At 38.9% G+C, this 12,764-nt stretch overlaps 1 protein-coding gene and 1 long non-coding RNA gene across 2 annotated transcripts; one reads left to right on the top strand and one right to left on the bottom strand.

The window, feature by feature from the left end:
* Window positions 1–728: 728 nt before the first annotated feature.
* Window positions 729–3,476, bottom strand: LOC103412428 (pentatricopeptide repeat-containing protein At2g20710, mitochondrial-like). The gene is made up of 2 exons (XM_008350994.4): window positions 3,110–3,476; window positions 729–2,131 (listed from the first exon to the last, which is right to left on the bottom strand). The coding sequence occupies exons 1-2, from the start codon at window positions 3,398–3,400 to the stop codon at window positions 893–895; spliced, it is 1,530 nt and encodes a 509-aa protein (XP_008349216.1). The 5' UTR covers window positions 3,401–3,476; the 3' UTR covers window positions 729–892.
* A 3,668-nt stretch (window positions 3,477–7,144) lies between these two features.
* On the top strand, window positions 7,145–8,951 carry LOC103451691 (uncharacterized). Its single transcript, XR_003770277.2, has 3 exons — window positions 7,145–7,787; window positions 8,353–8,575; window positions 8,677–8,951. It is a non-coding gene; the product is annotated as an uncharacterized lncRNA (long non-coding RNA).
* Window positions 8,952–12,764: the final 3,813 nt, after the last annotated feature.

The following is a 12,764-nucleotide window of genomic DNA, read 5'->3' as shown; positions in this document are numbered from 1 at the left end:
CTTTCAAACCTAAAATCCCAAAATTCCCACATCCAAAATATCACACCGACGTTTTGGCCAAAAAAAAAGGATACGTTGAAGGGACTGCTTGCCTTCTCATTCAACACCCACCCACCCCCACCCCCCAAAAAAAAAAAAAAAAAAAAACAACTGCTTACCGTCTCATTTAACATTTTCACTTTACTCATGCTACGTGCATTCACACAAACTAAAAATTTAATTAGTTTTTGTTGAAAAAAATAAAATTATACCAACAAAGGACAAAATGTAGCGAGATTTTAATATAAATTAAAATTTTAGTTTTTGAGTGTTGGGGAAAAGATTTTGCCCGCTAAGGAACATTATGTTGTTTGAACTCAATTACTTTGTTAGATCGGGATCGATAGTTGTAGAAGTCAATGAAGCAGTTGGCCCTACACTAATACCCTCTCTGTAGTGTATAACAGCACTTTGTCAGATAAAAAAAATCTTCATCAGCAGTCAATTTTCAATATGAATTGGGTTTGAGTTGTCTGCTTTTTAATCCTTATCAGTTCATCAAATCTTTTCTAAGCAGCTCTACTTTATTTTGTAAAATAAGATACATTAGAGAGGGATTCAAACAAAAACCCTCGACCTCGTAAACGCTCTTACCCATTTGAGCTACAAGCTCCTCACACTGATAGTTCCTACTTTCTAAAACCAATGCAGATGATAAAAATTGGCAACCGTCTTAAAAGGACAAACAATTTAGGAATGAAGAAAAAGTTCATTCAAATTGCAGCAAACTTAATGTTCAGAACAAAAGTAATACCTTAAATCGGTAGAGAATCTTTACAACTCCCTGAAGTTGACTTGCATTCGCTACCCACAATTTCAGGAGTTTTTTGAAATACGTATCTGACAGATTCGGTTAGTTGGAACCTAAATCCGCTTCTTTCAGAACTCCATTCCGACGATCCCATTCGAGGTCACCTATTTCTACAGTGACTGAATCCTCATTATTAATGTAATCTAACAATTTCTCCTGAATACTTATGGGGAAACTACACTTCTCCCCGAGTAGTCTTATAAATTCTTCAGCTCCTTCCACATCCGCTTTCTGTTTCATATATTCCATACAGGCGGCGACAACATGCCCATCTGGTGTCCACCGTGACCCCTCAACTGAAAGTGCTTTCCTCGTCAACTCAACTGTCTTCTCAATTTGATCATGATCAAGATATCCCCTTGCCAAATAATGCCAAGACCTTGCATCCGGTTTCTCTCCCTTTTGTATTACCCTGTTAACAATGGATTCGGCCTTGTCAACTAGAGCCTTGTCAACTAGGCCCTTTCTGGTATAAGCACCAATCAAGAAATTTGGGATACAAATGTCGAAAGATAAATTGCTGGATTCCCATTCGTCATAGATCTTCTCGGCACTTTCAATATCGCCAATCTTCAACACAGAGGTCATTATACTTATGTAACCCCTATTGTATATTTTCATGTGCTTCTTGTATAGTTCCCAGAGTCTCATAACCCTATCTTTCTGCCCTAGTGCTGCATATTGTGTCATAAGGTACTCATATGCTCCCCTCTTTCTTTTAGAACTTGACATCAGTTTCTCAGACCTCTCTAGCATTGCCAAAGCCTTTTCCACATTTCCTGCTTTCTTATAAGAAATTGCCACGTTGGAATAACTATCCCAATCCATAAGAACCTTGGGATCGGACTCCCACTCTGCCATAACCTTGTCAATTCCCTCAAGATCGGAAGCAGCTGCATATGCAGAGATCTGGATACAATATGTGAACTTGTCATGAAGAATGCCCTTCTCTTTCATGTCACTCATTAGAACATTGAATTTATCAGTGTTTCCAGTCTGATGATACAAATTGAGCAAATTGTTGTAGGACAACGATGTCCTAGCAAACCCCAATTCCCTCATCTTCTGCATGATGTCCTCAGCCTTTTCCACAAGTTTTGCACGAGCATAGCTGTTCAGGAGAGCACAGTAAACCTCAAGAACTTTCAAATTTTTAGGAATGTTGTTAAAGTAATCCTCAGCTTGTTCTATTCCGTGAACTTTTGCAATCAAATCAAGTCGGATGGCAACATCAGCAATTGTAAGCTCAAAGTACCTTTTGTCAGACAACCACATTGATATCTGAGAATAAATAAACGAGATCAAATTTCCGAAGATGGGTTGATACTTGCTAACTCACTAGACTAGACACTTCTTTTGAATATTAAAGCATTGTTATCAGAATTGGGATCTAAACTAATATTAAGAAGATGGGTTGATGCTAACTCACTAAGCTAGACAATCTTTCTCCAGAAATCCAAATATCAAGTAGATGCAACAGATGAAAGATTTGCTACTTGGGTGACTTATTTGAATATTAAAGCATCGTGATCAGAATTGGCATCTAAACTACTGTTAAACCACTCCCATTTATTGAGTTCAGAAGCTATGACTCCAATACACATGCGCACACGCACATAGAATTTTTTTACGTTGCAGTTAACTGCATTTTCTTTAAATGCAGACATGCCATCGATATTATTGAAATTGTCAATACTGCAAGCTTAAAATTGTTGGTATGTTGTTGATATTCCGTAGAAAGACTGAACATCGGATCCCCTTCTTAAGGAGATGCAACTTCACTGTTGGAGAGATATATGACAGTGCCCTCGTATTGACTGTTTCATAACTATGTATTGTCCATATAGCACCCCTATATTGTGGGGGCAAAAACACGAAACTATGAACAGTCATACATGGTCATGACATGTTCATTATGAGGGCACTATCCTATTCCGCTCCATGGAGCGGGATCCTCTTATAAAGCTTCTCCTACATATATCTATATATATACACACACACACACATATACATACACACACACACATATAAATACAATATAAACACACAAAAATGAAGCAATGAAGCTCTATATGCATTCAAATGCTGATAGGAACACAATTAAGCTACTCAATTAGCATAATTTCAAGCCATTGACAGTTCAATTTCACTGATTTCAATATAATCTCAGTATATTGAGTAAAAAAAAAATTACGGAATAAGAAACCCTAAATTAATTTCATTTCCACATTTCCCAGAGAACCAAACAGAACATAGTACCTCGAGAGCGTGCTTGTATTGCTTGTACTGCCTGAGCTCCTTGATGATGGTGACGAATGCACCTTTGGGTGCTGTTCGGCCTTCTTCGATCCACTGGTCGAGAATCGGGGAAATGGGGGCTGTATGATCTCCGGCGCGGGAAATCCGACGGTAGAGGTCGTTGAGTGTGCCTCTCGAGGGCTCTCTGTGAGGGCGATACGTCGTCGTCGAGTAAAGCGAAACGCCCGGTGAGTTTCGGAAACCGAAACGAGATGAGAAATTGAACAGCGAGCTCAACCGAGAATGCTTCATTCGGAGAGGGGGAGAGAGAGAAGGGTTTAACCTGGGGCTTAAGCGACTGAAATATGATGATATGTGGTCGCTTGAAACGACGCGTTTCGACTTGAACAATGACGATGTATTTTCCTGCAAAAGTTGGTGAAATTGATATAATTCTTTACTTTTATTAACGCTTGTTAACGTGGTATTTTCTTTAGGATTTTATAAAAATTCTATTACATTATGTTTCGATGAGGAACGTAAACTTGAAATTTGGTTAAAGTTCAATTTATAAATTAACATGTATCAAGTTCTTTTTTTTTTTTAAGCATAAACATAGAAATCTAGAATTTTCGAGTGGAAAAAAAAATTAGAATTGGAAACCTTTCATTCACAAGTTTATATTCTATGTTAATTTACAAATTAACATGCAACAAGTCATTTCTTTGAATTCATAAGTATAGAAATCTAGAATTTTCGAGTGGAAAAAAAATGGAATTCGAAACCTTCCATTCACAAGTTTAAATTCTATGTTAATTTATAAATTAACATGCAAATGCAACAAGTCCTTTCTTTGGATTAATAAATATAGAAATCTAGAAAATTCACAATTTTAAAAATTAAATCTCAATATTTCATTTTTTTGTTATTTTAAATTTTTTTAAGTAATCTTAAACTCTATTCCTCCGTATTCCACTTTTACTTTATTCTGTCATGTAAGTTAAAAGGACTGTTACATGATATAGTTAACACAAGCAATTTGAAACCTTTCCTTTCACCGACACGCAGATCGGATTGAAGAGGTCAATCAAATGATAGGTTTATTACATGTGGGCTGGCTATTGCCAAACTTTCACCCTCAACAGTGAGCACGTACTCAGATTTGTTGGACTGAAAGCTTCAAAATAATTCTGGAAGCCAGTGTTCTTCAACGGTGGATTCTTTAAGAAGTTGGGTGTCACATCCCGACCCTGACTCCACCACATTCAGGGCTCGATTTCGCCGTAACATAATATTGTCCGTTTTGGACATCGACCACACCCTCGCAGTTTTGTTTTTGGAAACTCACACGAGAACTTCTCAATGAGTCACCCATCTTGGGATTACTCTCGCTTAACTTCCGAAGTCAGTAAGCTCCCAAAAAACCTCATGCTATATGGAGGTGAGCATGTACATATAAGGCATAGAGGATCCACTCCCTTGGGCGATGTGGGATCTAACAATCCACCCCTCTTAGGGGCCCGACGTCCTCGTCGGCACATTTCCGTCAAGGGATTGGCTCTGATACCAAATTGTCACATCCCGACCCGAACTCGATTCCGTCGTTTCCGTCCAGGGATTGGCTCTGATACCAAATTGTCACATCCCGACCCGAACTCAATTCCGTCGTAACACGATATTGTCTGCTTTGGGCCCCGACTATGCTCTCACGGTTTTGTTTATGGGAACTCACACAAGAACTTCCCAGTGGGGTCACCCATCCTGGGATTGCTCTCGTTGCGATCTCACTTAACTTCGGAGTTCCTAAGGAATCCTAAACCAGTGAGCTCCCAAAAAGCCTCGTGCTATATGGAGATGAGCATGTACATATAAAGCATAGAGGATCCACTCTCTGGGCGATGTGGGATCTAACATTGGGGTTCTATCATAATCTTAAATATAAAAAGCAATTCAACTACTTATAAGAATGTGAAAGGTCCCACCTCTCATAATTGTGAAATTCATTATCAACACGCTTCTTCAAGTGTGACTAAATTTCAAGTTTAACACATAGACAACATAACTCGGGTGACGTATAGCACATGTGGCCGTTGGCTTCATACGTGGAACAACATATTCTGATATCATAAAGAAAGTTGAGTTTCCACCATAAAACCAATTGGCTATATAACAAGTATCCAAATACTTATAAGCACATTCAAGATTCATTCTCTCATCAAAGTGAAATTTATTATTAACCATTCATTTGAGGTGGGAATTAAGGAACAATACTCAAGCAATATTGTACAAAGTCAGTTTGTAGAACGAAAAGCTAGGAATCACAGAATCACCCCCTCTCCATTAATTTTAATTTAGGATGTAACAAATTCAAACAAAAGTAGATTTTTTTTTTTTTTTTGAAAAACAAACAAAAGTAGATTAGTCCTATTTGTTTCTTAGATTAAACATTTATGTGTGTTAGAATCTGATTAAAATGCTTCCTATGGCGCCAAACAGATCCTGTATTGGATATGAAATTACACCAAATGCCATTAATTTTTAATACACCCATATTTGTCCAGCTACAACTAATTTCCTATAATATCTAGGAAATTAATTTTGTGAAATGCATAATTAATCTTTTCCTTCAATAAACGGCATGTCAAGAAAAAAAAATAGATACTCTATTAAAGGCAACTTTAGTTTTGTTTTGATACAGTCCAAAAAATTAATCCTTTCAACACAATTACACAATTAAAAATGCCGTGAATTAATACACAATTACATAATTAATCTTTTTCATTTTCATGTCTTCTATTACTGCATTGTTCAAGCATGCATACAATATTAAAATTCAATCAAGCATGGCTTCAATTACAACCACATCATATGGTTTATGAACTTAAGTCTAAATAGTTGGTATTCCTAGCATAATTCAACGAACTGACAAAAAACATTATAATGCATGTCTACCAAAACTCATGTACCCGGTTATATTGGATTATACCAATCTATAATATTAAGCCCAGATTAGATAATTGGACTACAAATACTATTAAACCCACATTAATTTGAAGTAAATTGAGCATGAGGTGAACTAATGGTGCATAATAGTTACGGGTTTTCTGTGTAACTGGAGTTAATATTGTAACAGATGCATATCAATGGAAATAGGCAGTCGGATAATACCTTTGGCAGTGAGATATGCCGTCGTTGATGTGCTTGATCCGTGTTCAAATGCGCAGGCAGTAAAGCGAAAAATAAAACAGCACAAAAGTAAACCAAACCATTTGATGCGGTTCAATTTGATTCGTGTTTCGGTTTTGATTTTCGAATTCAGGTGCCCACCCTAGCTCTAAGTAATGTCGCAAACACGTCTCGACGTCAAGAGACATTTGATAGACACCTTCCCAAAATTTTTTATTTTTATTTTAGCACCCTTTTTTTTCCCCTATTAGACCATCTCCAACCCTGGGCTAAAAGCCAAATTACCCCCCCAAACACTCTCCAACCCATGCTAAAATTTTAGGCTAAATGCCAAATGCTATTTCTGGGCCAAATACCCCCCAGCTTTCCCCCAGGGCTAAATGCGAAATGTTTATCGGAATTTAAATTTTTTTAGATAAAAATGTTCATAAAATTAATTTACAATAATCTACATATTTTTTTTTTTAAATTGATTTAAGAAAAAAATTTAGACTAATTTCATTCTTTAATAATTCCAGGCTAAAATTTTAGGGTAGAAAGGTTGGAGTAGAAAAGATGTTTCTGGGCTAAAAAATTTGGTTTTTAGCCCAAGGATTGAAGATGGTCTTAAGCGCCTTAATTTCAAATGAACAATTCCACCATTTTCAATTTTTTTAGTAAAGTTCGTGACTGCCTCTCAAATTCTCTCTCTCTCTCTCTCTCTCTCCCTCTCCCTCCCCCACCCCCCCCCCCCAAAACAAAACTCTATCTCTCCGTCTCTTTGCCTATATTCTCACGATCTCTCAAACTATCAGCCTTCTTACACACTCTCTCTCTCAGCGAGCTTGATTTGGATTGGTCTCTCTCAGGTTGGAATCTCGATTTCTAGCTTTGTAATCTCGATTTCAAGTTCTATAGTCCCGATTCTGGTGTGCCTTTTAGTTTCCTGGAGTTTCTTTCTACGAATTTTGTTCAATTAATTATTTATTGATTTTTTGTGCCTCTTGATTTTTTATTTCATTCGTGTGTCCTGCTGTTTGATTGGTCTTGGTAGCTATTTTAGTTGTCGGGCTTTGTTCATATTTGAGCTTTGTTTCTGGGTTCTCTGCATCTGCCTACGACGAGCCTCACACTCACCACCACGGTTGCGGTTATGGCATTGGACACGACCATGGCCACGAAGAGGAGAAATCTGGTCCTTGACATAGCCATCAGAGACTTTGTTTTCATCTTCCTTGCTACTTCTTTTACAACTGCTACTCCAACATAACCTTATTGTGATTTTATGTATTTGTTATTGGATAATGTAGCTTAACTGTTGGATTGATTTTAGAGGAAAAGAAAAGAACAATTTATGCATGCTTAAAAGTTAATTCCTTCTTTGTTACTTAATGTTGATGATGATTGTATTTAACTGGAAGGCTTATGTTAAATTGGATATAGAATTTCACCAACAGGTTCGGGTTCCCGGTGTTGGTTTAAGGTATTGGTTGACTTAAAGAAATCAAAGGACGACAATTCAAAACTGTTGAAGGTATAGAGCCTCCAAATTCTTTTACATTGTTTAGCTCTTGTTAACAAAATGAATCTGAAGCTGTAAAGTGACCAGTAATTGAAATCAAGTTAGGAAATTGGGTTAGAATTTGGAAATCTTAGATGAAATGTATGAAGGTTTAGAATTATAATTTATGCCATAACTATCTTGCAATTAGCTTCTCTTATAAAAACTTGGAAGGCATCACAATCCATGCTGCAGTCATAACATACATGAGTTGTATTAGCATTTTTACTTAACAAGCAAATACTTTTGACCGGTGATCCTGTGGAATTTTGTTTATATCTCTGGTTTTGCATTCTTCTTATTAAGTGAATGGTATTTAGTTTGAATATTGATAAGAACGAAGATTTGGTAATAAAGTTGAATGATGTTATTACATAGCAGTTTTTCCCTTTTTTGATTCAAATGAAAACTCAAAACTGTTCTAAATATAATGGCCATTTCGTGCCAGATGAGGACCAATGTAGACATTTATGCATGAAGGAGCACTTGTTGTTATGCTGTTTTTTGTGTTCCTAAGACTTTCTTTCACCCATTGCAGGCTAGAAAATTTACGGCGTTTGAAGGGGATTGTAAGATTGCAAATAATGGCCCAAGCTTATCATGTTACAAAGCAAGCTACAACCATATTGAGCTATCTTTACTCATGGAGCAAAGTACGGCTGATGTTAAAGCTCGCCAACTCTGTATGGTAACAGGAGACGGATCAAGCGGAACAAATAGAGAGTCGACAAATACTTGAGGCAAAGTGTCATTATATAAAGGTGAGACCAGCAGCTTCCACATCAGTCAACTTGCTAGACTTCAACTTATTTATATAGGATTCTACAAGTTTCTTCATAATCTTGGTGTGCTCATGCTACAGAATCATCACAAAACTAGGAGTGTCAAAACTTTGATTCATGTATAATCTTGGTGTGCTCGTGCTACAGAACCATCACGAAACTAGCTTGTAGTTTGCTATTTCTTCTTGTCATTTTGTTGATTCTGATGTCAAATATGTTTCACTATGGCAAGAAAATGGATTGTTAACTATTCCTAAGGTTCAGGCACAGAATCACGACCACGAGCCTCACACTTATTGGTGTATAATGTATACGACCATTCAGCTAACTTTAAGTAAAATTATAGTGTTGCTTTCGTAGTTTTGTCGTACTTGTATATGATAATACAATGCAAAATTTTCAATAATAATATGTTTCTAGTTTGTAAAATTAATTAGAATAATTTGTAAATGGCATCAAATATGACGCCAGAATTTTTTTTACACCTGGATCTATTATTAACGATGCTTTAGGTAGCGTCGTAAATAGTTGTTAAAACATTGCGACCTAGATTTGTTGCGACGCATCCATTACTGTCGCAAGGCCGTCGCCAAAAGCTTTTTACAACACTTTAATTACTTTTTGAGACATGTCCGTTCTGTCACAAAAGGCCCCTTGTTTTTTGTAGTTCCACAAAATTCATAGCATTAAAACAACAAATTGATTAATAACCAAAATTAAGTGAGAAATAAAATAAAATACTGGCATGTAATATGATTACAACAACAACAACAACAACAAAGCCTTTTCCCACTAAGTGGGGTCGGCTATATGAATCCTAGAACGCCATTGCGCTCGGTTTTGTGTCATGTCCTCCGTTAGATCCAAGTACTCTAAGCCTTTTCTTAGAGTCTCTTCCAAAGTTTTCCTAGGTCTTCATCTACCCCTTCGGCCCTGAACCTCTGTCCCGTAGTCACATCTTCGAACCAGAACGTCAGTCGGCCTTCTTTGCACATGTCCAAAACACCGGAACCGATTTTCTCTCATCTTTCCTTCAATTTCGGCTACTCCTACTTTACCTCGGATATCCTCATTCTCAATCTTATCCTTTCTCGTGTGCCCACACATCCCACGAAGCATCCTCATCTCCGCTACACCCATTTTGTATACGTGTTGATGTTTCACCGCCCAACATTCTGTGTCATACAACATCGCTGGCCTTATTGCCGTCCTATAAAATTTTCCCTTGAGCTTCAGTGGCCTACGACGGTCACACAACACGCCGGATGCACTCTTACACTTCATCCATCCAGCTCGTATTCTATGGTTGAGATCTCCATCTAATTCTCCGTTCTCTTGCAAGATAGATCCTAGGTAGCGAAAACGGTCGCTTTTTGTGATCTTCGCTAGATTGCTCCGGTCATTAGTGTGGATAAGTATATAAATGGATAGAGATAGGAAAGCAAACACAAGATGTATGTGGTTCACCCAGATTGGCTACGTCCACGGAATAGAAGAGTTCTCATTAATTGTGAAGGGTTTACACAAGTACATAGGTTCAAGCTCTCCTTTAGTGAGTACAAGTGAATGATTTAGTACAAATGACATTAGAGTACAAATGACATTAGGAAATATTGTGGGAGAATAATCTCGTAATCACGAAACTTCTAAGTATCGGAGTGTGGTATCATCTTGACTTGCCTTATCTGTCTCATAGGTAGATGTGGCAGCTTCTCTGGAAGTACTCTTCCTCCATCCAGGGGTGGTATCTTTAACTGGTGGAGATGCACAAGGTAATGTATCAATTTCACTTGAAGCTTACTTGTAGTTTCAGGCTTGGTCAAGCGCGATACAAACCATGTAGTAGGAGTCCCCCAAGTCGCCGAGCTAGGGGATCTGCTGAAAGAGGTGACATACAAGGTAAGCAATCAGAGCTCCGGCTGATTGTTCACCTTCTCCCCATCTTGCAGCAGCATGAAGGATAAAGAGAAGAAAAATGAGAAGAGATGATATGGGATACTTTTGCTTTTGAAGAAGTAACTTTCCACAGGCTTATTCTTGAACTGAGCTGGAGGGTTTTCTGGTTTCCTCCAGAGTATAAGGCCGACTGAAGAATTTGAGGGTCAAAACAAGTCCATCAAATCTAGAGTACGTTCGACCCTGCTGATATGGGATACTTTTGCTTTTGACAGAGTAATGGAAGTATCGGCACGTGTGCTGTTCCGCTTGTCTCCACATGCTTCCTTGTATCCTTCGCACTTGCCCTATCTGTTCCTCAAGCAGATGCGGTATCTTCCATGGAAACATAAGCTGTTGAAGATGAGTACTCGAGAGCAATGCCAGGTAAGTAATCAGGTAAGGGGTTCCAGGCAGTCAGTTCCTGGCTGGGAGCTTGATTTCAAGTGCTGACTGATTGCTCTCTTTCTCCTTGTCTTGCAGGTAAAAACAAGGCCAAAGGAAAAGACAGGGAAAAAGCATGATATGGGATACTCTTGCTTTTAACCCTGATGATATGAGATATTCTTGCTCTAGTATAGCTTGTTTGCAGAGGTATTATCGGGGGGAAAGAAAGCTGAATATTTCGAAAGGCTTCGTTGGGAGTGCCCTCTCAGATATGAGGAAGGGTTGAGCATTTTTGCAGGTCTGCCTGTCCGTTGGGGATGGAGGTCGACATATATAGGAGTCTCCCTAACAACAAGTAGTAATGTTATTCCTTTACCCTGCTTGGTCATAGCACGGTAGTGGGAGCTGCCAGCTTCACATGTTTTAACTCTGTCAGAGCACTTTGAAAAAGTGGTATGTGGTATCTGGCTCTCGAGATTCGAAGAACGATGCTTCTTCGATTTTTGAGAAAGCAATCATGCTGGGGGTCTGGCTCTCGAGATTCGGGGAGCAGTGTCTCTTCGATTTTTGAGAAAGTAATCATGTTGGGAGTCTGGCTCTCGAGATTCGGAGGGCGGTGCCTCTTCGATTTTGGAGTAAGCAATCTTGTTGGGAGTATTTTCTCGGATGTGAGTAAAGGTTAGGCATGTTTGCTAGTCTACCTTGCCACGAAGCACGGAGGTTGACACACAGGGACTTTCCAATTATCCAGCAGTGGTACTGTGCCGTTACCCTTGTGGGTAATAATATGGTAGCTAGACCTTCAAAATTTATGTGTCTAAACTTTGTTAGTGCTGTTTCTTTGCTATTCTTTTACCTTTCTTGGTCAGAGCGATGTAGTGGGAGCTGCAAGCTTCACGTGCTCAACTTTGGCAGAGACTTTGGCAAAGTTATCTGTGGTACCCATGAGCTATTGTTGCGTGTGGGAAGTGGGTGATTGAACAGTAAGATTCATGTGCTTTCTACTTCACCAGAAGTCTTCGACAGAATGCCCATAATTTCCGCAAAGCTGAGTGTGCGTGTGACAGGTGCTGACAAGGCTAGAAAAGTAGGTGCCTCTTCGATTTCTGAGATCGGCCCTCGTGGTCTCTGAGCAGCCCAACTTTTGAGAAAGCGAGCGCCTCTTCGATTGATTCGGAGAACGATGCCTCTTCGATTTTGAGAAAGCAATCATGCTGGGGGTCTGGCTCTCGAGATTCGGGGAGCAGTGTCTCTTCGATTTTTTAGAAAGTAATCATGTTGGGAGTCTGGCTCTCGAGATTCGGAGGGCGGTGCCTCTTCGATTTTGGAGCAAGCAATCTTGTTGGGAGTGTTTTCTCGAATGTGAGTAAAGGTTGGGCATGTTTGCTAGTCTACCTTGCCACGAAGCACAGAGGTTGACACACAGGGACTTTCCAATTATCCAGCAATGGTACTGTTCCTTTACCCTCTCTTCGATTTTTGAGAAAGTAGTCATGTTGGGAGTCTGGCTCTCGAAATTCGGAGGACGGTGCCTCTTCGATTTTGGAGCAAGCAATCTTATTGGGAGTGTTTTCTCGAATGTGAGTAAAGGTTGGGCATGTTTGCTAGTCTACCTTGCCACGAGGCACAGAGGTTGACACACAGGGACTTTCCAATTATCTAGCAGTGGTACTGTTCCTTTACCTTTGTGGGTAATAATATGGTAGCTAGACCTTCAAAATTTATGGGTCTAAACTTTGTTAGTGCTGTTTCTTTGCTATTCTTTTACCCTTCTTGGTCAGAGCGATGTAGTGGGAGCTGCAAGCTTCACGTGCTCAACTTTGGCAGAGAACTTTGGCAAAGTTAT

Source organism: Malus domestica, chromosome 02 (genome assembly GCF_042453785.1).
Source record: "Malus domestica chromosome 02, GDT2T_hap1".
NCBI classification, from domain to species: Eukaryota; Viridiplantae; Streptophyta; class Magnoliopsida; order Rosales; family Rosaceae; genus Malus; species Malus domestica.
Note: the sequence above shows the minus strand (reverse complement) of the source record. Positions and strands in the feature narration are given on the sequence as shown.